The 26,588-nt window shown below is 42.3% G+C and overlaps 2 protein-coding genes across 4 annotated transcripts in view; one reads left to right on the top strand and one right to left on the bottom strand.

Moving 5' to 3' along the window:
• Window positions 1–12,940, bottom strand: part of PAX3 (paired box 3) — a 201,474-nt gene extending 188,534 nt beyond the window's left edge. Inside the window, exons 1-2 of the mRNA XM_039489291.1 lie at window positions 12,890–12,940; window positions 12,415–12,468 (exon numbers count right to left, since the gene is read on the bottom strand). The gene's annotated coding sequence lies outside the window, so the exon portion shown is untranslated. The remainder of the gene's footprint in view (window positions 1–12,414; window positions 12,469–12,889) is intronic.
• The window catches only part of SGPP2 (sphingosine-1-phosphate phosphatase 2), a 71,493-nt gene that overhangs the window by 10,566 nt on the left and 34,339 nt on the right, over window positions 1–26,588 (top strand). The window contains exons 1-2 of one of the 3 annotated variants that reach the window (XM_039489296.1): window positions 13,003–13,062; window positions 17,472–17,630. In XM_039489296.1, the coding sequence (XP_039345230.1) occupies window positions 13,036–13,062; window positions 17,472–17,630 (186 nt within the window). In that variant the 5' untranslated portion in view covers window positions 13,003–13,035. Of the gene's footprint in view, window positions 1–13,002; window positions 13,063–15,151; window positions 15,341–17,471; window positions 17,631–26,588 lie in introns of those variants that run through there. The other 2 variants (XM_039489295.1, XM_039489294.1) reach the window with 2 other exon arrangements.

Here is a 26,588-nt window from a genome sequence, read left to right as displayed (position 1 = left end):
GACTCATGCACACACAAGAAAGGGAGGTCTCAGTCTAATAATGTACAAGGGGAGCACAATGTAGCTGCTAGGAAAATGTGACCTCATAGTAAATAGCCTGAAAAATAAGACCATATCTACTTAAGTTTGTGGTGGTGGATGATAAGCACCATGGACCCTCCTTGGGGAATATAGCCATACAAGCCATGGATCTGATCAGGGTGCAGTGTCTGAATTTTATAGCTGCAGTGCAAGTAGCAAAAAGGGGAGTCCCATGGACAATGGAGACAATTTTAAATGCATATGGGGATGTTTCCAAAGCTGATGGTTGCCTTGAAGGAAAGCTGTGACTCGATGTAGACCCCAGAGTGAAAAAACTGTATGCTTATTACAGAAGAAAATTCAAGTGACACTATGTAATCCAGTATGTGAAAGTCTGCAGAGCTGGGTATTGTATCTGTAGAGGAGAGTACAACCTGGGTAAGTAGCATGGTGGTAAAGAAGCCATGAGGTAAGTTACACATCTGTGTAGACACAGCCATTGAATGGATTTTGAAAAGATACAGTCATCCACTGCGCTCAATTGATGGCATTTTGACAGAACTTTCCAAAGCCAGAGAGTCTTTGGGTCTGTGATGTGAGGAGTGGGTTTTGGCACATACAGGTGGATAAAGAATCCAGCAAACTGACAACATTTGCAACAACATTTGCTCATTACAGATGGCTGCCCAGCAGCAGAAGTGTTTCAGAAAAGACTCACCCAAGCACTGAAGTACTGCCTGTGCTGAAAATAGTTGCATACGATATCCCTCACTGAAGGTGAAGGGAGCAATGATACAGAATCAGAACAAGACTATGATACAAAGCTACGAGCTTTTGTGCTGCAAAACCTCAACAAAAACAAACCTCAAGCTAGAAAAAATGCAACTCAAACAGTGTGAGGTGACATACATTGAACATCTGCTCACAGCAGATGAACTGAAAGTAGATCCCAACAAGATGAAGGCAGTCAGATATGCCAGCTCCAGTGTATGTGAAAAGGGGTACAGCACTTCACAGGAATGGTACAATTTCTGTCCAGGTTCTGTCAACTCCTGGCTGCAGTAGCATTATCCATACATCAGCTCGCAGATGGTGACTGGGACTGGGCAGGTCCCCAACAGCCCCAAGTGATAACGGATACCCCTATCCTGAAGTACTGCCTGCTAGGAGAGCCACTGACACTCCAGTGTGATGCATTAGAGAAAGAACCGGTATAACTCTTTTGCAGGAGCAGTTGGCCACTTATGCTGGCAGAGCCCTGGCAGAGATTGAATGATGGAACTATGGTATTTGGAGAGGAGCGATTCTATCAGAACATCTATGGTTATCCAGTGCTAGTGCAATCAGACCACAACCCCCTGGAGACAATCATGGCAAAGCCCCTTCTGAGTGCTCTAGAGATTGCAGCACATGTTGATACACCTCCAGCACTACTAGGTGAAGCTCAGATATTGTCCCGGATGATTGCTGGTGGTAGTTGACACCCTGAGCAGGACATATATATTCAGCATCCATGAGTTGTGGGAAGGAGATCACGACATGGAATCCATTGATGTGCTGCACTATTTCTCAGTTTCAACGGTGAAGCTGATGAAAGTGAAAGAAGTTATGGAAAGGGACATCTCACTACTGGTCAAGATAATGATACTAGCAGTGTGGCCAGCAGACAAAAACCACATACCAGTAGGTGCAGAACCATATTTTCAAACTGAAGATGAGCTGAGCGTGCAGAATGGAACCATATTTTGAAGACCGAGACCTGTTGTCCCAGACTCATCGTATAAGGAGATAATACAAAAATATGTGCCTTGCCCGTGGGCATTGACAGTGGTCTAATGTGGGCTCAAGAGTATGCTTACAGGCTAGGAATGAATACACAGCTCCACTTCATGATAGAAGGGTGTGAACCTGCCAGTTGTGTGATAGCCACCAGCAGAGACTTACCACATGAGCTACCCACTTGACCATGGGAAAAAGTGAGAATGGATTTATTTACCTTGATTACAGTGCACTATTCAAAATTTCGGGAGGTTGATGCCCTATCTGATACTGGAAGCAAGTCTGTGTTTGGGAAACTGAAGGCTCACTGAGAGAGATGGCATTCTGGGCACAGTATTCACCCACAACAGACTTCAATTTGCCTTGGAAGAATTCAAGGAACTTGCATGAAAATGGGAGTTTGACAACCACACCTCCTCCCCAGCATATTCACAGAGTAATGGAAAGGTGGAATCCACTGTGAAAGCTGCTAAGAGTGTTACACAAGACTGTTTCTTCTGATTCAGATCCCTTGCGAGCATCTTTGGTACACAGGAATACCAAAAAAGTCCAATGCTCGGACAAAGCCTCAAAACCCTGCTATGAATGAGGAGGTCTGTTGCAGCCAGAACAATGGTAATAACACTGAGAGGAGATGGAGAACAATGAGAAGAATCAGGCGCTAAAGTACAACAGGTTAGCCAATGACCTACCGGTAAGACTAAGATTTTTGCCACGGATATTTTTAGTAAAAAAGTCACAGACAGGTCACAGGGAATCATGAAATATTCATGGAAGCCCATGACCTGTCCCTAACTTTTACTAAAAATATCCATGATAAAATGAGAAGCCTGGACAGCTGCGGGTGGGCTGGGAGCTCCCCCTCTGCTCCTGGCTCCCCTCTGGGGGGTCTCTCCTGCCCCCCACAGAGGTGCAGAGCTGCAGGGGTCACCTCTGCCCCCCCCCAGCAGCCAGGAGCTCTGGGGGTCCCCCCCACCAGAGAGCAGCAGCGGGTGTCCCCCTGCAGCAGCCAGGAGCTGCAGGGGGTCCCCCTGCCTGGAGCAGCACCAGGGGACCTTGCAGCTCTCAGCCGGGGTTGACTGAAGTCACAGAGGTCTTTGGACGTCATGGAATCCGTGACCAAATCGCAGCCTTATCTACTGGCCAGGCAGACAGGAATTCCTGTGAGGATCCAGCCATTGAAAAAACACCAGGAGGAGTGAAGTGAACTAAGGGAATCCTGAGGGTTACAGTGGCACCCAGGTGTTACAGGGTGACTATAGAAGAGGGACAAGTGATCTAAGGAACAGAAGACACTTACAAACCAGCAGACAACACCCAGAGAAAGCCTACAGAGATCACCACAGAACAAAGACAGAGAATCATCTGGAGGCTACCTCCACAAAGAGGGAGGAGACTCTACCAAGAGTTTGCTAGACTGAAAGAGGTCACTCCTAGTTTGGTCTCCTCAACAGGAAACCAGACCATCTGAAAGACTATTTAACCTGCTGCGTTTGTGGTAAAGACTAGACTCCCGCTCAGCTCTGTGCTAGTGGCCTCTGGCCAAAGGGACAAGGTGGGATCTGGGCATCAATTATTTGTTTTAATGTTGATATTAAGCTGTCTAAAATAGGGAAGATGCATCATGAGTGGAACTGGAGTCAGAAGGCCCATGTTCCCTGAAGAGACTGTTATTGAGGGGACACCAGTGGACCAGGGAATGCAAGGAGTTAGACTGGAATTAACTCAATACCATGATTAGAATAGCCCACAGGGTTTAATAAAGTTCTGTGTGTTCAAATTAACCTGCATTCTGCTTCACTCTTTACTACAGAAAGAGAAAGGACCAAATTAAGGTAACCTTAGTTCTAGCACTTCCTATTTTGAGTGCCTCTCTTTGCAACCTAAATGTTTTCATTTAATTTAGGGTTTATTTAGTTTCCTAATATTTAAAAACACTAAAATAGGAATTTCATTGCCTGGAATCCAAACCTGGGTCACTAACTGTGTTTGGATCTTTACCTCCACAGCACCGACCTCTGCCACCTGTGCTAACATAGTAATTGGGAGCAGTAGTAGTCTGACTGTGGGGTAGATCAGGCACTAAAGCTGGCTGGGAACTCTTCAGCTTTTTTTCCATTAGAAAAATATTGATTTGTCAAAACAAACTTTTTTCAGGCACTTACATTTGGACAAAATTTGTGTCAGGAAGGCTTCTCTGATCCAAGATGGCATTTCAGAGAAAGAGAGAGACACCCACCCTTACAGAGCAGAGACTTGAACCCAGGTGAATGCCCTAGCTACTGGGCTATTGGCTATTCTTGGAGGCTGTGTCTGTGAGACCAGACATTCCAACTTGGACCTGAGAAGTCTTCCTGTTCAAACAGAATATTTATGTGAAAAGTTTCAGTTTAGACAAATCAGTCTAGTTTAATTTTTCATTGAAAAGAAAAGTGTCAAAAACTCAAGAGGTTTTTCACAAAACTGCATTTTTGTTTTCTGGTCAGCCCTAACACACACCACCAGGGAGCAGGGCTGCCCAGGGTGGGGTGGGGGGGGCAAATGGGGCAATTTGCCCCAGGCCCTGCAGGGGCCCCCCCCATGAGATTTTTTCAGGGCCCCCAGAGCGGGGTCCTTCACTCGCTCTGGGGGCCCCAGAACACTCTTGCGGGGCCCGGGCCCCCGGAGCTTCTTCCGTTCCGGGTCTTCGGTGGCGGGGGGTCCTTCTGCTCCGGGTCTTCGGTGGCGGGGGGGTCCTTCCGCTCCGGGTCAGAAGGACCCCCCGCCGCCAAATTACCACCGAAGCAGGGGCCCCCCGCCGCCAAAGACCCCAGGCCCCCTGTATCCTCTGGGCGGCCCTGCCGGGTGTTTCATGGTTATTTGCTGACACAGCAGAGGAATGTAGAGACTCCGGACATTGGGTGAAGTTCCAGGTTTTGTTAGGGAGTATGCTCTAAGAGTTAGTATTTGTGCTTCTGTTTTTCCCTTTTCCTGTCTCCTAGCCACCCTCACACTCCTTGTCTCCTCTCCCCTCTTCCATGTCCTCCTCTCCACCCTCACCCGGCAGCACAAAGTACAGGAGAGTCTGCCTTAGGGTGACCAAAGAGCAAGTGTGAAAAATCGGGACAGAGATGGAGGGTGATAGGCACCTATATAAGAAAAAGCCCCAAATATCGGGACTGTCCCTATAAAATTGGGACATCTGGTCACCCTAATCTGCCTGCTCTCAGTTGCTGTGGCTAGCACCACAGCACCCTGTGGTAGGTAGGAAGATCAATTTCAGGGAAAGTTTGCTCAACCCACACTTTTAAGCAGATAGAATCTCTTTTAAAAAAATTAGTTGCCAAACTCTCTAACAAGCCTTTATTGCCCATGTATGAATGGAGTTCTTTCAAGGGCTTCTAACTTGGCCAAATTTGGGCAGATTTTCATGGGACATGAAAAGATACATCCCTGACACCCTCCCCATCACCACATTTTGAGTTCTTGTTCCAGTGCATGGAGTTTCTAGACCCTGTCCAAAGAAATGGTTGTGTAAGAATTTCACCTGGGCATAACACTTTCTCTAGTCTCATTCTCTGAAATGGCTGAACCATTTTAGCAGAAAACTTTCCAAAAACATTCAGCCTGAGGCAGACACCCAGCATGGGAAACTTCAGCCTGAATAGTTAAAGTCTGGAATATGTATAAGTAACCGTAATGGGGTCTTATCATGGGAACTGATAGGTAAACATAACTATAGTTATGATACCAGCTCTGCCTATAGTAAGATTTTCAGCTGTCCAGCATCTATCTTGGCATTCGATATTTGATCTCAATGTTAAACAGCAAATTGTTTTGTAATCTACATAATAATTTATGCTTTTGAGCTCAAAGTCCTGGTTTTCTTAGCTCTAGCAATAGAGTCTCTTTTTTAAATCCAGAGGTCTGAGGTTTGATCCCAGCTGCAGATGACCTACCCAGGGTCATCTCATTACTCTTTCATGGTCATCACAGTGACCTGAGTCTCATATTGTAGGTGAGAGGATAGAATTGATTTCTGCCTCCAAACTGCTGTACAATAGGATGAAGTTGATAAATGGCAGCAGCCCTCTCGTAGTAAGCACAAAGCAATGGTTTACTATAAGCTAGATTCAAACTGAATTTAAGTTAATGTTATTGCTAGTCAAAGAATAAAGTCCTGTGACAAATGTTAACTAAGCATCTGAAAATCCTTTGCACAAATTCCTAGCAGTGTCTCCCTAAGGCTTCCATGTAAAGAATAAGTTGTCCTTCAATGTTGACGACCTTCAGACCAGCCATCCTAAATTGTAATCATCCAAAGTACTTGGCAGACTCCAGCTAGGTCACCTAAACTATATTCTTATCATACATGTTTCCAGGATTTCAGACAGGCCTTTTTATATATTTCCACACATATCTTCCCTCCTCAACTCACTGTTTAAAAAAAGAAAAAACCTTTGTAAATTTAACATTCTCTACCCCCTACCAAAAATCCTTTCAATTAACATGCATAGAAGCCAGGATGAATTCTGAAAGGTATTTATCTGCCAAGAGCTAAGTTCAGGGTAGTGCATTTCTGCTATAACTGTTGACAATTAGAACCGAATGATTTGAGGTGGGAGGTGGGAATAATAAATTTTCTGAAAAATACATTTTTCTTGAGCACCAAAGGAATTTGTCAAATAGATATGGCTGAAAAATGATTTTTTAAAGTCAAAATAGTTTTAACTTGCTAAAATGATCAGTTTAAAAATTTAGTTAAATACCCAAAATTAAATGAAAATCTGAATTTTCTTTTTGGGTTGAGTAAAATGTTTCATTCAACCCCCAACTATTTGTTTTCATATTAGGGAGAAAAATATATATTTGGTTTAACTGAACTGATTTTGGGGGGGTTGGGGGCACTCTGGCTCTGAACTGAGAAATCAGTTATTCGCTCAGCATTTGATAACACATCTCATAGCAAGTGTAGCAAATGGGGATCTTTATACTGCCTAAGAATTTGAAGTCAATTGCATAAAACAGCATTACGAGCTGCATTCAGTGTTCAACAGTCAGTGTTTCTCCTCCCCAGGCTAAGCTATCACTGGCACACAAAACTTTAGCATTGGCCCGTAAGCAAAGGAGAAACTGATTTTTTACATTTGTCTTAAAATGTCTAGCTCTTAAGTCCTAAACATTCTGGTAACAGTTGAATTTTTAGTTTGAAAAGAACTTTTAAATTGTTGCAAATAGAACAATGCTTTGACATCTTGGGCATATCTAGACCCAAAACAATGTATGTGGCAGTAGAGTCACAGCTGTACAGGGTTGGCCAGACCACAAGGTGTGAGAGCCTACAGCACAACCCTGATTTTTTTCTGAACCACGTGCTTAACCCTGAATGATGGGTATGTGCACTTCATTTATACTGATCGAATCTCAGTCAGGTGGAACATAAAGCTCTATTCTAGGCTGAAAAAGGAGTCTTAGTCACAAAGGCATCAATGAGTCTGAATCAGACTTACTTAATTTACAAGTAAAAATGTTTGTTAGTTTGATTTCCAGATGAGTTTGCACTATGCTCTATTTCCCCCCCACCCCCTCGTATATAATTACACATATCCCTGACACCTAGATCAGAAGTATTTTAGTTAGGTAGCTACATTACATCTTGTCACATCCTTGGTAAATCTTTGCCTGGTGGTCGCTCATTAGTCTGCCCTGTTTGGGTCCTTCCACATTGGACCCATGCACTTTTAGGCGTCCTGAGACTGAGCAGAGTCCAGGAACTGCCTGTGATGTTGGGTTTCTAGGCACACACTTAGGGGACAGATCCTCCATCTAGCACCCTTTCACAGAGCTGAGACCCACAGTTCTGTTGCCTAGGCCCTGAGACTAGTGCTGGATTCCCCAGCCTCTCCAGTAGCATAAGTATACCCTTCCCTAGTGCTCCAAGGTTTGGGGTTTACCAGTTACCTTTCCAGAGATATGTGATAGTTGAAGCACATAACACACAGGCTTTGTAAAGGCCCTATCACAATTAGCACAATAAATATACAGATCTAGACAAAACACCTGTATGCTTTTGTCTCAATTTCCTCACCACCCTTGAGCATTTTTGGGGCTCAAGTCAGAGTATTTTAAAGAGTCCAGCATCTTTCCTCTCACCCTTTCCTCCTGCATATAGCTTCCCCTTTGGAACATGGACTCTCCACTCACTCCTGTAAGCCAGCTTTCTGCTTCTTGTCTGTTCTCCCTCTCTTTCTAAAATGGCTAGTGGGAGATCCCTTTCTCCTCTTATAAACTCCAGTCCCTTTGCCAGGTGACCTGCTGATCAGCCTTTTCAAGTGGTCAGTCCCCATCAGGCAATTTGTTGCTTAGTTATCAGCACACCTGGGCTGACTGGTTTTTCTGGGTGGTAGCCAACTCTTTGTCCAAGGAGGCTTCTACGTGAATAGAGGATCATCAAGGTTTAGCAACCCTCATTGTTAGTCCTGTGTCACTACCCCTTGAAATTTCAGTCTAACATGGAATTTAGAAGACAAGAGAGAAGGCAGACAAGCTCATTATTCAAAATGGAGTTTATAGACTGATAAAGTTATATATGCAGAGTTCAGAATCCTCAACAGGAATTCATAAGTTGTACATAGATTTCCCAAATCATGATATACCTTAATAAACTACATCTATAATACATTTCAGATGGTTTACAGTCATGGATAGCAGAGATTTTCTCCTCGCTCCCATGTAAAGACCTTTTTATTTTGAAGGGGGAAAACTATCAAATTGTCATTACCAATAGCTGCCTTCATTTCATTTATAATCCTTTAATTTAGGGAGAAAATATTGAACAAACAGGGATGAAAATAATATTTGATCTCTAATTATAGACTACTGATATATTTTACCATTTTGCACACAAAAGTGTGTCCTGATAGCCTATAATAATGGTTTGAATGTGGCTCTGCTGGAATTTGTTTTGTCACTATCCTTTCCCTGCAGGTTTCTGCCACGGTTTCTGGCTAGCGGCAGAATTTAGTAACCTTATACTAAAGGGTAAGATGTTCCACTGGAACATCAGCATATCAGTGTAGCTACCTGGTGTTGCATTGCAGCTAGAAATAGATGTACATTTTCCCCACTCCTGCCTGCCAGTGAATTAGGAAGGACTCAAGTGGTTAATTGGTTCCTATTTAAATATTCTTAGAATGTGGTTAACTTAACCAGAGCTACATATTCAGGTAACACTGCATCTTATGAATGTGCAGTTTTGTCTTCTGGTTGATGTGTTTTGGATGGAACTATGTGTCTTCTGTGTTTGTAAGTGTCCTGGGGTATTATACACAAACCCTTTCCAAAAATGTTCTTAAAATTCCCATTTCCACTACACTCTTGTGCATGGTCTTTGTGCAAAACTGATTGTAACTTAGTTGGCTGCCTCTCCCTCCCTGAAGCAAGCGGTCGGTGGCCTAAATTATTAAACATACCTCATAGAATATTAAAGACATCAAATTACTTCAGTAGGTTAAGTACAAACAATTTTTAGACTATCTCAGGAGACTCACAAATTATTTAAATGAGCTATTCCTGATAAGAGGTTGGAGGGATAAACTGCTATAAACATGAGAGAATGTCAAATGTTCACAGAAATTAATTGCAATAACTTTCTGCATAAAGTAGTGATTCAAGTGCTTCAACTATCTTAAAATGTGATTAACTCCCACAGAAATCCTGTGCTGGAGGTAGAAAGGGGACTGTGCTCTACCAAAGCTTTTGCCATGATCCCAGCTTTATTCTGAAATGATTGTCAAGAAATAGTAAATGTTACCATAGTTAGCACCCTGTGGAACTGAATGTGAGAAGGTTCCACCTCTTAAAGGGACTGATCTAATGTTGCTTAGGGCCTCCCATGCTCATAGTATTTCATAACCATAAGGGTTAGAAACTATTTTTTTTAAAAAGCTTAACCTATGCTGAAACTTCTGGGGCCACCAGAGAAGTACTGGTAAAGTATTAATGAAGTGATAAATTGCTGATAAAGCTCAAAACTTGTTCAAGTCTATTACTACTCCTGACAGACCATGTTACTGTAAGCTACCATTTCCCTAGGAAGCAAACAGGTGTGGATACCAGAACTATCACACACACTTTTTTCTTAAAATGTTTATCTAAATAAAGGAAAGTAACAAACAGTGCAATAGATGAATAAACCTCCAGAGTAACAAGTTCCGATACCCTATGCTACTCTATCTTAAAGTGTGTTAGTCAGAAAGTGTGTGTGAGAGTGAGAAAGATAATGACATAATAAATACCTCAAGCAGATTCTACTGGGGATGAGGAAATAATAATGGGGAAAAAAATCCCCAGATGAGTCCATTTCAAATCCTGAAAAGTCCATAAAACCAACAGTTTTCACAGAACTGTGTCCATTTTGGGGCCAGTTCTGTTTTTAAATAACTTCTAATTACAATAGTCTTTATCTGATTTCTTAAGAATAGAATGACTTTGGGAGTGTGCCATTCATTTTTGATTTAAGACACATGAGCACATAATTCCTAACACAAAGATTGTTGCTTAATTTGAAAATTAGCACACTAAGGAGTGAGCATTCTTTTGGGATAAGCATGAGTATGTCCAAATATGGTTTAATGATATTAGACACAAAGCACCATAGTTGCTAATTAGTCCATGTTGTGTTCTAACTGGCATACTAGACTCAAGATATTTAGTATGATTCTTTCTTAATTCACTCAGTGCCGCAGAACTGCTAAGTTTACTCTTAGAGATGTCTGTTACTAATATATGATCTCTAATACTAATGTGTGGGGGAATAAGCCAATCAAATTCGTGTTTCAAGAACACTGACTTCTTCTTTTCTGTCTCTTGTCTGTCTAAAGTGAATTGAAATAAATTATCTTTTCTTTGGCTAGCTAGGTGAATGGATGTGGCTCCTTGAGGTGTCTTACTACTATCATCCTCAGATAATTACTAAAAGAAATACAGCTGCATGACACTCCAGGGTGCAATCCACACCAGTGAGGGCCTGATTCACCACTTGCCCTGCAACCTGAGGTGCCTCCCACTGCTTTGTAATTCCCAGCCTGCATGCAGGTCACACCCTGAGTGTCTGCGTGTAGTCATAGCCCTGGTCCAGAAGCTCTGACTCCAGCAGCCTGTCAGTAAACACCAGCCACACTCTGGCTTCCATCAGCTTTGGTTACTACTTGCAAGTGACCCCCCCCCAGCACACTCCCAGTCCTAGATTTCCCTGCAAAATGGTGTGCTTTGCACTGTCCAACCCTCTCCTGGACAGTCCAGTTATGTTAGGTTCCTTGCCCTTTAAGGAGGTCAATATACAACAGTCTGCTACCTTAAATGAAGTTATCCGAACAAGTCACAACACTGGATTAGTTTTAATGAAAGAATAAAACAAGTTCATTTATTTACAGAGAGATAGATTTCAAGTGAGTAAAAGTAATGAGGCATTAAAGTCAGAAATGGTTACAAGGAAAATAAAGATTAAAGTCTTTCTAAACTTAACAATCTTGACATGGTTCAAGTAACCATGTTTCTAGAAACTTTGCTGACCAAACTCTCAGGCTAGGATTGCTCCCAAAGTCTAATGGCTGTTTCTTATGTCTTCTTGGGAGAAGCGAGAGCTATGGATAGGGAGAGAGAACTTGGCATGGTTTTCCCTCTCATTTTTCTAGTCCAGTCCCCCTTTGAGATGCATTTTCCTGAAGATTACCCCTCAAAGCAAAGTTTATTTAAACAGAAAAGAAGGCAACATGGTTCATGGTAGTGAAAGAGGATGCATGGTGTTTCTTCTTACCTCTGTTTGCTGAAATGCAGATTTTCCTTGTTTCCTGTTATCCCCCTCTCACTGTCCAAGGACTCTGTTTGCAACTTTATTTAAATTGAGGTAAACACACACTCTCTTGTTTAATGCCTGCTTGACCAGTTCTGCCTCTTGGGGGTTATGTGGGTTTGAACATGTGCCACCAACATCATTCTGAGAGAATTAATAACTTTACATATAACATTGCTACACACATTTCATCATGATATTATTGACCATTGAGTTAATTAGTTTTCAAAAAATACCTCATAAGGCCTATTTTATACAAAGACTATAACAATAGAGGGTAGGGTGTGAATATAGGGGTGCATTCAGTCACAGACTGATATTTTCAAAGCCGATTAAGGGTTTTTGCCACCTAATTCCTTTTTAAAATTAATGGGAATTGGATGTCCGGATTCTGTAGGAGCTTTAAAAATCTCAGCCTAAACACTATCGAGAAGGTGCATCTTTGCCAGAATTGAATTTTGAACTGCTCCCTAGTTTCTAGTTGTTTAATCTGTGGGGTCTTAGCTATGGCCATGGTATAGGCTTGTAACCTAAACTACTTACTGTCCACAAACATCATCTTCCACAAACCATCTGTGTGCCAAGAACCTCTCACACAGAGTAGGAGCATAGTGGTTACAGGTATCTCCTGAGTCTGGCATGTACTTTCTAGTTCACCAAAGAAGGTCATGTGAGGTCTCTAAAAAATTCTTGTCATACTGATCCTCATAATCGTTGTGTGATATATGTATGGATATTTGAGTTGTGTATATGTACTAAAAATATTCTTTAAAGTATCTTACCGACCACAGAGAAAAACAGGTTTCTTCCAGATAGGAAGTAAGAGGTAGATCTCTCTGTCGAATGTAAAGTAAGCTTTGTAAAGTTATACAGTGGGGAGTCATTTGCAAACAAAGTCAACAGGAGGATATGAAATCAACAGAAAAAAATGAGTGATGGGTTCTGCTGTCTCTGAGGACAGACAGTGAACTCTGGTAATAAAAGTAGAGGGCAAGGAGATACCCCTTAATCCTGCACCAAGGAAGTAAATGGACAGCGCATGTACATTCATGAAAATGGGATCCCAACCAGCCTTGATTGCAAATGCTGCAAAAGACATTTGGGATGAGATAAGCTTCTTTAGACAAATGATTCCCCTCTTAAAGTAAAGCTTAGTCTCTAAGAATCATACTATGATTTTACTTTATATGTAACCCTTCTGTTTCCATTATCCTTACTCACTATGTCTTAAATCTTAATCTTTGATAATGAACTTACAAATATAACTCAGTGCTGTGGTACTATACAAGGAGCTGACCCTGAATTGGATCATTCAAGCTGGTGTGTACATGGTTCCCTTGACAACAGTTGACCTGGTAATTCTGTGAGTATTCAGTAGCTAAGAAACAGAATACTACAGAAGTATGCTTCAAAGGGACTTGGGGACTGAGGTGCACCTATTATTAACCTTCAAGGCAAAGTAGGGGCTGGCATAGCCACGAGGAGAGTGCTTGGGTGGCTGACAGATTAGAGCAGGGGTCTCAAACTCAAATGACCACGAGGGCCACATGAGGACTAGTACATTGGCCCAAGGGCCGCATTACTGACGCCCCACTCCCACTCCACCCCTTCCATGAGGCCTCGTCCCTGCCCCACCTCTTCCCACCCCTTCCCTGCCCCCATTCCAACCCCTTCCCTGAAATGCCCCACCCCAACTCCACCAGGAGGGGCAGGAGGGGTGTGGCAGGGGCTCAGGGCAGGGAGTTGGGGTGTGGGGTGCAGGAGGGGTGAGGGGTGTGGCAGGGGGTCAGGGCAGGGGATTGGGGTGCAGGAGGAGTGGGGGGTGCGGCAGGGGGTTGGGTACAGGGTGCGGCAGGGGGCTCAGGGCAGGTGGTCAGGGTGCAAGAGGGGTGTGGCAGGGGGTCGGGGTGCAGGGTGCGGCAGGGGGCTCAGGGCAGGGGGTTCACCTGCAGGAGGAGTTCGGGGGGTCGGGCTCTGGCCCGGTGCACACCGGGGGCAGGGCAGGCTCCCTGCCTGCCTGTCCTGCCCCCACGCCGCTCCGGGAAGCGGCTGGAACATGGGGGAGAAGGGACACAGGGGTGTGTGTGTTGCTGTTGCCTCAGGCACTGCCCCCAGCATCTCCCATTGGGGGCGGTTGCCCTGAAGCAACATCAACACACACCCCTGTGCCTCTCCTCCCCCAGGTTCTGTCCGCTTCCCGGAGCAGCGTGGGGTCAGGGCAGGCAAGCAGGGTGCCTGCCCTGCCCCCGGTGCACATCAGGCTGGAGCCATTCTAGGTAAACACTGAGGGAGGGGGTGCGAGGAGCTCGTGGGCCTCAGAAAATAACCTCACAGGCCGCATGTTTGAGACCCCTGGATTAGAGGTTGGAGCTGTTCCACTTTGTGTAAATAATTATTCATTGAGCCAAAGAGAGGTTGACTAGCCCAGTGATTAGGACACTTATGTGGGATACGGGAGACCCAGATTCAGTAAATGAATAGAAAGTGGAACAGTTCCAAACAGGAGAGATTGAGAGAGACCTACCCCAGAAAAGCCAAAAGGCCTCACCTCAAGTGAGTGCTCTAACCACTGGGCTATTGACTATTCTGGGGTCGGTCTTTGTTTTTCTCCCTCCCTGTATCTGAGAAACCTTTCCCAATGAAAGTCTCATCGAAACTAGTATGTTTCTGCAAAATCTTTGGTTTCAACAAATAAGCATTTTCTGATGAAAAATCATTTAATTAGAAACCTCCCAACTAATTCGACTATTGAAAAATTATTTAGCTTTTGCCACCATCAGAAAACTGATCCTCATACCATTTCACAACCACACAGATGTTTAAGCCTACTTTGTATAGGTGGGTGATGGCTGCTCAGACATAATTGATCAATCCTTTAACATAAGCTGAGTTCAGCTGCACAGATATAGCGTCTACTCCCTTGCCCAACTCCATTTACGCAATGTGTAGTGACTTGACTCAATCTTCATAGATAAAAGGCACACAGATACTATCTCCCTTCTGAAATCTAATTTCACTCCAGTCAGGAACGAGATTTTTAACCCAGCTCTGCACATCTTTGCCTGCTCAGTCTGTGCATTTCCCTCATGTAACTTTTTAAAACAAACATCACCTGACACTTGACCATTATTCTGCTCAAATGAATCTGTGCATCCATCTGTTTTTTATGCTAATTCTCTCCTTTACAAGTCCTAAGTCTCCAGACTACACTGTCCACTGTCTTATTTCCAGAGTTTTGCAGTGTGGCAAGTTTGTCAGTTTCCCACAGAGTTAGGGGTGAGAAACATCATGGACTGAGTTTGAGGAAGTATCAGGAGCTTCCCCTAGTGGACCTCTCCCTTCCAGTGGATTGTATCGTCATGCAGTGAGAATAGCGTGACTATTTCAGATCCACTGATAGATCATCAATTTAGTCCTCAGTTTGTTTTCTGGAAGCTAGTTTTGGTGACAAATGTCAGGGGCTTTGGATGCTATGTGTGACATATGTAATGCTTTGGGGATATGAGATATTCAGCAATTATGTGGAGAGATGTGACAGATGTTATATTTAAAGACTACTGTATCAAATGTATAAAAGTTATGTGTATCTTTATGGGCTTGTCAGTGATTGTATTGTCAGTGGGTGAGCTAAAGCTAAACAGCGCTTCTGTAGGAGCTAAAGACAACAAGGAATAATTAATGCAAATCCCTACTATGGAAAAAATGCAGGTAATACACCTGTGGAAGTTTTATGTTTAGGGAGAATATCATATACTGGTGTGACCTGGGTCAAGGAGTCAAGCAGACAAAGGACTAGAAACTGTGTAAAGCGACTGCCCTGACCTAAGGAGGGAGGTCACTTACACTTAATGCAAGAACTGACATAAGATTGTGACCAAGTGACAGGCCCTGTGACAGAGCCTGTAGTACTATAAGTCCAATCAGGGTCTCCATGTGGAAGACGGGTGATGGCCTGATAAGTTAGACCTACATGTAAGCTGTTTATTATAGGTTTTCTCTGTTATGACAGAGGGGCACCCAGACCCAGTTTGAATGGTGGTGTGACCCAGTGTGTCAGGTCACAATGCCACTTACTCAAATCTGGCCCAGCTGCCCCACTGTCATGATGGAGAGCTGGTTGGACCAATTTCTGCTGCCCTAGGCCTATGGGAGGGGAGTGGCACACTGACATTTTGCCTAGGGCAGTAGATCGTCTTGAGCAGCCACACCTCAGCCAGCACTCTCCGGACCCAGAACTGTGCAGTGGAGACCCCCCATTCTGGGGAAACTAGCAGTCAGGTGGGGCTTACCCCTTTCTCCCCTCCTCCCTCACCACGTGGCCTTAGGAGAGGAGCTAGGCAGAGACTCCAGCAGGTAGGAGCAGCTTCACAAGCAGCCAAAGCAGGAACCTTTGGACATTCAGAGCACTTCAGTTTTGACTGGGCATTCTCTGCCCTGCACTGATTGGCTGTTTACTCCAACTCTCCCCTCTGTCCCCTCAAAGTCTCTTCACCTCAGCTTCACTCCCCACCTGCCCCTCTTCTCCGCTGCCACCCCCTCAGCTCCCTTCCCTTCAGCATCTCCCCCTCTCCCATCACTTTTCTTTCCATTTAGCTGATCTCTTCCCCCCTGCCCTCACCATGGTGGAACTAATAGGACACTTGGCATCACATTGTTCACTCTGCTTGTCTGTTTTATCCCTTCCCCCACCCTGCCTTTCTCTGGTCGAGTTAGATTGTAAGCTCTTCAGAGCAGAGACCATCTGCAACTCCATGTTCGTACAGCGCCTAGCACAATGGGGCCCATTCATGGTTGGTCCTTAGGCACTACTGCAATAAACAAACATTAAAGATGTTTATAAGAGGTGGGTGCTCTGGAAGGTTTTGTTCTGTAGAATCATGTTGCGTATTGACATACAAAAAGTAGGAGAGGGATGAAAAATTGGAAGCATTAAAGCACATAACAATAGGAGAACTACTTCTTATCCTTGATTCACAGATACCCACCTCATTTTGCAATCTGCTCATGCAGCCCTTTTAAAAGTTGAATCAAGTTAAATTTAAGCAATTTAGCGTATAAATTACCTCTGTCATGAAGCATTTATTGAGTTTTTAAAAGGTTATGTCAGTCATCTTGTCCCACTGCAGTGACTCAGCAGCACTTCATATGGTGGACAGGAGATGCTGTTTCTACAGTTGCTTAATCCCCACATTGAGATAGAGGCAGAGTTTGTGGCCCTCTGGATAAGAGAGTTGGGGGAAAATGGAGGTTTAAAGTAAAAAAAAAATTTTTTTTAAGGAGGGATTAAGCAAGTGACATGCCACTTGCTATCCTAGGGCAAATTTCAGGATGTATAAAGGCAACTGGTAATCCAGTCTCCCTAGCCAGTGAGGCAAATCTCAAAAACACAAGTTGCTTTATTTACTATTCTATTTGATTTTGGGGTTTTGCTTTGTCTCATCACATGCTTTTGTCAAGAGCAATAGTTCTTCCTTTTATCTAAAACTGCGTAAGCTCCCTAAATTTAGAGCCAGGAGGGTTCCACATCTGACCCTCCAAAAACAGAGACTAGTCCAGGTCTGAACCTTTGTGTGTGCATGTGTGTGTCTGTCTTCCTGAATATCATAGATTTGTCATAATCTATGATATACAGGGGAAGATGGGATACACATTTCATCTATGTATCAGTTAGTTATAAAATTCACTTTTATATGAAAAACTGAACGTACAGTTCTTGAGTCTCACTGCAACAAATTAGTGTCTGAATTGCAAACTGGTTTGTAGCCCTAATTTAAATTGCACTGCTAACAACTTAATTCAATAAGTTCACTGAAACATGCTAAAAACATTTCACTTTCAGGATTGTGCACAGAAGTATGTTGTGAAGAATTATTTCTACTACTACCTGTTCAAGTTTTCATCTGCCTTGGGTGAAGAGATTTTTTACATCACATTCCTTCCATTCACCTACTGGAACATCAATCACGATGTGTCGAGGAGGCTGATAATGATGTGGTGTGTAAGTACGGATGTGATTATTAAAACATTTATTAATTCTATTACAGTAACACCATAATAATCAACTTCTTCTGGCTTTTGATTGTCTTGTTTTTATTAAAAACTAAAGTAAGATGAATTGTGCTTCCAGAAGCACAAGTGTAATTTTTCAAACTAATTTTACAAATGGATTTTATTTACACTGTTTCAAAGACACATAATCAACCTTGTATCACTCCTTTTTGGAAGTACAGTTGCACTTGCAACTGGGAAGAGAGGTGACCACAAGTTATGAATAAAATATTGAGTGCATCCACTCTTCCTACCCCCAAAGTGGCAATGAGAGGTCTAAAATATTTGGCTATTTCTCTCTACCTGAAGCAGGGGTGGCTTCAGGCACCGGCGCAGCAAGCATGTGCCTGGGGCGGCAAGCTCCGGGGGGTGGCCTGCCGGTCACTGTGAGGGCAGCAGTCAGGCTGCCTTTGGCGGCATGCCTGTGGGAGGTCCTCCAGTCCCGCAGTTTTGGCGGTAATTTGGCAGCGGGTATGCCGAAGGCGCAGGACCGGCAGACCTCCCGCAGGCTCGCTGCCGAATCTGCATTACCAGCGGACCTCCCGCAGGCATGCTGCTGAAAGCCGCCTGACTGCCATGCTTGGGGCAGCAAAATACATAGAGCCGCCCCTGACCCCAAGCCCCTGCTATGCTATTGATGTTAATTTAAAACTTGAAATTATCATTTGGATTTCATTTTAATATTGCTCTTCTTAATTTGCTCTGATTCTAGCTATAGATAAAGCCTTATCTGATGTCTCGATTTTAAGTTCGTGGTAACCACAGTCACCAACAGCCCATTGCACATTATTTGTGTTTTGGCCAGAGTGACAGCGATAAATACTTCTGTGCTCATATATGGCTACAAATTTTAATCAAAGACCACAAAGAGTGAAGACCTACTTATTGCCATATTCATACTTGTTTCTCTTTGCTGTTCCAGCACTCTAGAAGTGGGGTTCTATAAGTAAAAGTGGCTGTAAAAATAGCATTTTGGAGCTCCAGGTCTATTTTCACTCAGTGATTCTGTGTCTCGGGTACTTAGTCAACAAGCAAAAACCTGGTGTTGTTTTCAAACTGCCAGTACATCAAACTAAGCCTGGGATCTGAGAGTCAAGATGGGTTCTTTCCTTCTTAGGCATCATCACCAATCATAAAGATTCTTGAGGCCAAATGAGGTTTTTTTATTATATCCATGCAGTCACATTGCTTTGCACAGGTATAAATTACTGACCCTAATGGAGACCTGGTAAGCAATTCTTCTGATGCACAGGAGGGGAAGGATTCTAGTTCATACCTGTTTTAACATGTTTTAGTCACTGTAGTAATCAGATTGACTGAGTGCACACAGGGAGCAGAGCTGTTGAGTAAGAGATTTTTTACAGACCTGCTTAAAGTAGAATTGCACTCTCCAAAGCTACCCTCCCTTGTGAAACCTCTTATACTTTAGTGTAGTGAACTGACTTGGTATAGGTGTAGTTGTGACCTCTGCTGGAACAAGTAGACTGGGGCGACAGTTCTGTCAAGAGAGCCAGCTGAAGAAACAATTCCAAGAAATGTTTCTAATTGGTACTGCATGTGTCATGTAGGTGGTTAAATACCATGGTAAGTAAACCAGAATAAGTCATTACACTAAGTTTATGAAGCAACAGTAGTGGGAAGTTTGAGAGAGGTAGGTATCATTTTGGGAGGGAAATGTCACCGTTTTGAAGGTTCCAACACCCAGTTATTAAAGGTATTACATTTTTAATTAGTTTATTCCCCCCATTCGATAACCAACTTGCTTCCTTTTTACAGACTCTCCAGCAGGGCTAGCTAGAAAACATTCCTTTTTCAGTATGACAGATTAGTCTAAGAACCTTCCAGTTCGTATAGCAGTATTTTCTCTCAGTTACCCTTATTTCTTTCACTTAACCTTTTTCATACCCAACAACTCATGCTAGAAGAATCCAGTGTGCAGGCCTGAGAAATGAGAATCCACAGTCTGGATTTGAATAAAGAAATCTCCGTAATCTCATTTCGGACAAAGAATAAGGGCCCTGATTCTGTGTCCATTGAAGTCAGTGGTAAAGAGTTAAGTGACTAGTGGTGCAGGGTCAGTATAGGATCATACCCCAAATGAGCAGGCTTTAATGCCATTTTCAGTCTGATAGCTTCTGAAGATGTTTGCATCACTGTGTTTTGTGTTTTTCATTTGCAGGCTAGTGCTAACAAGAGTTAATACAAGAATAACAACGTGCCTGGTTACCCATTAATAACTGCAGTTTTGTTGATATTGTTAATTCTGTTTGTGTAATACTATAATCCTATTTGTACAGCAGTAATCTGATCAGGGTGGAGGGAGGAAGGGAGGGACATCTTTTCATTTTAAACACGAAAGTAGAGCATTTAAGAAATTGGTTAGTAGCTTTTGAGAAATGTATTATCTGGATTAGGCGTGACGCCAAACCAGGTCTGAAATTCACCTTTTACCATTGTGAATGGTTTGCTTAATTGCAGGTGAGGATTTTTTTTTTTAATCCAGCTATTTTCTGTAGTATCTCCTACAGACAGATCAGTGGATCCGGTCACTCATCCAGACTAGCTTGGGAGAAATTTAGTGTCAGTGAAAACTTGTCTGTGATGTATAGCAGTGGTCCCCAAACTGAAGGGGGCACCCCCCTAGAAGGGCATGGAAGGACATTTTGGGGGAGGGTGCAGCAGGGCCCAAGTCAGCCCATTGTGCTCCCTGTGCTGCTCCGCCCCCAGCCACAGTCCCGGCCCTGGCCGCAGCCCCGGTCCCCAACTGCAGACCATCTGCAGATCTGCTCCTGGCCCCATTCCCAGCCTCGCTCCCAGCCCCAGACCTGCCCCCAGCCTCGGCTCCCTTACCCCATCCACATTCCCCGCTCCTGGCCTTGGCTGAGGGGTGTGTGACCAGGAGTAAGGGGCGGGGGGAAGGAGGTGTGCAACCCTGAAAAGTTTGGGAACCACTGATATAGTTTAAGTCCCTTGTGATGGGAGTTCTCCGTGTCTTTGTCATGGCAGTCTGATATTTTTTGAATGAAAGGCACCATAAAATATCATCTGAAGTAATTTGACTTATGTATGTCTTCCACTAAAACACAACCATTTCGGGATATAGATAAATTTTATGAAGGCAAGTTAAGAAATAAATTCTTCAACTGGAACTAGGAGTAGGTGGACAGCATATAATTAGAGTTGGGCTCTGGTCAGAAATACTCCCACTCTTTTTGGAAAAGTGCCATAGAATCTTGTAATAAGTAATTAGTGCCTCTTTTTTACATCTCACTCAAAAGATAGACTCAGACTTTAAGGTCAGAAGGGACCAACACGATCATCTAGTCTCACCTCCTGTACATTGCAGACCAAGAACCTACCCACTTCTGTAATAGACCCCTGACCTCTGGCTGAGTTACTGAAGTCCTCCAATCATGGTTTAAAGAGTTCAAGTTGCAAAGAATCCACCATTTACACTAGTTTAAACCTGCAAGTGACCTGTGCCCCATGCTGCAGAGGAAGGCAAAAAAGCCCCAGGGTCTCTGCCAATCAGACCTGGGGGAAAATTCCTCCTGACCCCAAATATGGCGATCAGTTAGACCCCGAGCATGTGAGCAAGACCCACCAGGCAGATATCGAAGAGAGAATTCTCTGTAGTAACCCAGAGCCCTCCACCTCTAGTGGCCCATCTCTGGCTGTTGGAGATTTTTGCTACTGGAAGTCGCCGATGGGCCACATGCCATTATAGGTAGTCCTGTCATACCATCTTCTCCATAAACTTATTAAGCTCAGTCTTGAAGACAGTTAGATTTTTTGCCCCCACTGCTCCAATTGGAAGATGACACTTCCAGCATCACAATACTTTCTAACACCACACATAAGCACTGGTTTGATATTCAGAGGGAAGAGTGATTCCTATTGAAGTGCTAACATCTCTTCCCATGGGATGCTTTTAAGGAAAACCAGGTTCTGTCCAAGTACTAACCAGGTCTAGCCCTGTGGAATTCAAGAGATAATTCAAGGTCAGAATGCTAGGTTGTATGGCTACCATTACTGCTTGTTTCTGGCTGCTAAGTGAGATCCACAGTGGCTTTGGCAATGAAAGGGAAAAGGAAGCTTACTTTTAAAATAAGGATTTTCACAGGTTTTTATTTTTAAACATTTTCATTCTATTTAGTTGAAGAGTTAAATATCTGTACGAATACTGAACATTATTATATATTCAATTTGGCAGATGCAACTGGATGGTCTGTGGTGAAGCCATACAGCTTTTGAACAATACACAACGTTCATTGCAGCCTTTGTAACCTGTCCTAGGGGTGCTTGTTCCTGTAGCCTGTGGTAGCCTAGAGGAATGGGATATACCAGGGTTGTTACTTTTTCGCAACTGGACCAAAAAAAATAAATTTCCGTTCGTAGGAGGGAAAAAAGCACATTAATGTTTTATTAAATGACATGCAGAATACACATACTATGTGATTCACTTTGTCCACCTGTTTAATCCACAGAAATGATGCATATGTTGCCAAAATGTAACACTTTCAATTCTGTAAGTAAAACACAGACATGCTAATTGAGACTCCAGCCCTAGTTAACTAGTTAGGATTATCACTCTTTTGTATCTGCTCTTAGATAATGGTACATTTTTACCTACTTACTATCCCCTTCAGCACTGGGCCTGTTACAACGTTTTAACCAAACCATTCTGACTATGCAGCAAACAGACTCAATTGGTGTTGAGCTACTTGGGCAGGAGTGCAGATCTTTTAAAAACTGACAGTTTCAAATCCCACTGTCTTGTCTTTCATGATTTTACTGCCAAAACTTCCCACTATTTTGACGCAATAATCTGTGATGAAACCTCCTTCCCAAACACAGTCATGGGCATCTTCAATTCTGAATGCTAGAGGAGATGGAAGGCACTGAGAATTGTGTTCCATCATTTCATCTTCTCTTCTATGCCCAACCTATGCTTTTTATATTCAGGATCAGTCATTAGCTAAGAAATTGAAATGATCTGTAGCTTCTCTGAATCATTTTTCAGTTTTGCCCTTGGATGGTTCCAGGTCTCAGTTAATTAGATTGTACATGATTTCCAGTGGAGAGAGTGCAACAGTAGTGTTATCAGCCTACAGTGTCAAGATCTTGCAAAACCATCATCAATGTCTTCTGTAAATGTAATGCCTCCCTGCTGATGAAACCACACAGTGTGCATTTTACACAAAAGAGCGAAGCTGGTCGACATTTTACAACTGAATATTATTTTGTCAAAAACAGCCTTTTATAAAAAGTAGAATCGTTTCATAAAAAAAGTTAAATTTTAAAAAAGATTTCATTTTTTTTCAACAAATTGGAAAAACAAAAAATTGGGTCTCCTCAGTTTTTTCTTTCCCCCTCCCTTTTTCAGTGATGAGAAAGGGAGAAGGAAAGAACACACACACATATTGAAAGTAAACATTTTCAGCAATTCTCATGAAAAGTTTTGAATAAATGAAAAATTGTCCCTTTTTGAGACATGCAGAACAGTGACTGACATGTTTGGAACATTTCCCCACACCTCCTCTTTTTTTGACCAGCTTTAATCACAAGTCATCCTCGTTCGCAGTGCAGTTTTCAACATGCTTTTCATAGTTGAATGCCAGTAAGGGATAAAAATCTTCCTGGCAGCTCCACCAATTCTCCTCTTTCAGTCAAGCAATTAACAATGAGGCTGATGGTGGTTGTGGAAAAAAATCAAAGAGTTCTTCTGCAAGATGCTCTAGGACAGGAAGGTTTAGATAGTGTGCTGGACACCCATCCATCTGAATGATCCATCAATCATTAGGAGGGTAAAACAATACATTGCACTGCTATAATACCATCCACCTGAGGATCTCAAAAGACTTGACAAATATTAATCACCAGCATCCTATTAGATACATAGGTGTTATCCCCATTTTAAAGAGAGAGGTAATTATTTGCCCAAGGTTACACAGCAAGAGGCTGGAAGAGCTGTGAAAACAATCCAGGTATCTTGACTCCCATTATTAAGCTATAACCACCTGGAAATCCTTCTCTGATTCATCCAAATTCTCTTGAATCTGCACAGCTTGGGCTGGAAATCTGAAAGGCATTTGTTGTGAGATTAAATTCCTGGCTGAAGCAGACATATCAAACAAACCAACCTGCTTAAACTTCTTTGAGTCTCACCACAGGTTTGAGTTTATAGGGGGGAAAGTGCCCATCACTACTCGCAGCATGAACACTGCATATTGGTACATATTCAGCTCATTCAGAGACAGCTCAAGAAACTACTTTGCTACACGTTCCCACTCCTGCTTGTCATTCAGTATGCTCAAGATTCCATTTAAACAAAACAATGGTCTTCCTTTAACTCAGTTACCCTAGTACTTTTTATTTTTGTGTTTTAATTTGAGTGTTGTGTGCACACCTGTGTGGGTGTATAATATGTACACAATGCATATATACGTGTGTGTGCATGTACTACATTCGCTTTCTGACCCTGTAGTATGTTGACACCTATGGCAGTATACAGAATACGTGAGCAATGTGGACTTTGCCAGGGGAGTGTTTGAGATTGCCTTTGTGTCACAGAGATAAGCTGATATTTACTGAAGAGCTGGCATTTCAGGAACAAGCTGGTCTTCCTGATCAGTATACAGTAAGTATTATGATGAGTAGAACTGGAGAAATGGAATCAGTTTTCAGAAGGGGCATAGTTCGGTGCAAGACTGGGGGCCTTCGGAATGCAGACTGGGACCAGACTTGCCAAAAATGAAAATCCTGCTTCATATATATATAAACTGATTATTAAATAAAGATCATTAATGCCAAATTGGAACAAAAATATCCACAAAAATCACATTAAAAATGAACTTACTGTTTAAAATGGTTTTTTCTTTATTATTTAGATTAAATAACTTATTTTTCATAGCATAATAAGAGGTTGCGATTGAGACTTCAGATCTGAATTCCTGATAAAATCTTTCATTTAATAGATTTAATTTAATAGAAAAAAATAGATTTTCCTCTCAGGTCAGGACAGACCATTGGGATCATTTAGTCTGGCCTCCTGCAAAACACAAGCCATAGAACCTCATCTAGAATTTCTGCATCAAACCCATACATTCTATTTGAACTAGAGCATACATCTATTAGAAAGCTATCCAGAGTTCAAGTGATGAAAAATCCACTATGTCCCTAGGTAAACTTAGGAGGGCTTGGATTCAAAACCCTGATCTGAACATGCCTGAAACCAGGTGGTCTTGTTTTTTATATCTGATTTGGATGTGGGCCAAAAACAGTATAGATATCATAAGATCAGTATTTCTTGCAAGATATTTCCACAATTTGGGTCTCAAATAATGTTTAAATAGTTAATGAGACTTTAGAGATGTGACACTTGAGTCATTAGTCTCAGTTTGACTTCAAACCCAGATTCTGAACCCTCGCCCAAACCTAATCTCTACTGTATGTAGGTTCTTATACCGCTCTCATCACTAGTATCTGAGCACCTTCCAGCAGTGCATTAAGCAACATGACTAGCAATACAGATCGGTATACTAAACTCTTGTGCATCAGCTACATTTCAGAGGGGTGAGTGGGGGATGAAGAGGGGAATTAGGATTAATGTTCATTTGTTGCAAGAATTTCATTAAGAATTGCCCTCTTTCAGACTGCTTCTGTCTCCTATTGCTCTCAATGGGAGTAAAGATAATTCTTTATGGAATTCTCTGTAGAATATTTGTGAGCGCTCATTGAAAAAGCTTTTTTCTGTCAGTCTTCATAACCGAAAGCAAAAAGTAACCATTAATCCTAAACATTTCTTTTTAAAAAGCACCTGTTGCACCAGAACTACAGAGGAATACAGGAGACAGGAGAGAAGGAAAGCGGCGAATCAGTGTCTGCATTGTGGAACATGGGGATAGGAGAATGTTGCAGTGCCAAAGAAAGTGGTAGAGGGGAGGAGGAAGGTGGCAAACAGAATTAAAGTTCGAGTGCCTTAATTGTGCATTTCCATACCTTAACTTGTTTGTGTTCCTTTTAGCTTTAACCTTAACTCTGAATTGCTTGGGTGTGTAAAGCTTGGGTTTGCAATAATTAAACCATCTTTGTAATGTTTTACCTCTGAGTTAGAGATACGTATTCAATCTTGCTTCTAGTTTTACATAGCTTTTATCTGGAGAATTTTGTACAAATTGTATGCTTAAATCAGTGAGATTATGCTGATTTATGCTATCAGAGGACCTGGTCCTTGGTTTGTGGGTGTGGTATTATGGGTGGGTAGGAGGATTCCCACTCTGAATTAATGAGAAAGTTTGCATGACATGTTGCCTTGCAATGGAACAGTACTTGAAAGCTGTTGGTTTTTACAAGACTTGTAAATGATGATGATGATGTTTTAACTTTAAGGGTAAATATTTATTAACAAACTGGAATTTAACTGTATTTGTGGTTCCAATTGACATTACTGCTGTTGGATTCTTAGGCACCACTTTGAAAACTTATTTATTGATCAATTGTGATTTCATTGTGATATATGTTTTGGCTTGGAAGGATTAGAGTTTTGGTCAGTAAATGTCAATTTCACCATACACAGACAAATATATATATTTATTTCCATCGATAGGAATTTACAGATAGGAAAAGTAAGAAAAACGCTGCTTGAGAATTTAGAGTTTGATGTTTACTTTGTATATTTTGACATGTGATGCTGACATTTTTGTCTGAACAGTTATAAAGTTTTAACTTTTTGAATCTCACCATCTACTATCATTAAATAATTATTTTCAGACACACAGCTGTGAAAAAGATAAAAATCAGAAAAAATGCTTAAAACTCATAATTTTGTACAACTGTGAAAGAGTAAAATTGATGCAAATCACTTTTAAATTTTTTAAAAAGACAAACCAGTATTATCTGTCAAAAT

This window comes from Mauremys reevesii, linkage group 9 (assembly GCF_016161935.1).
Source record: "Mauremys reevesii isolate NIE-2019 linkage group 9, ASM1616193v1, whole genome shotgun sequence".
Lineage (NCBI taxonomy): Eukaryota > Metazoa > Chordata > Testudines > Geoemydidae > Mauremys > Mauremys reevesii.
Note: the sequence above shows the minus strand (reverse complement) of the source record. Positions and strands in the feature narration are given on the sequence as shown.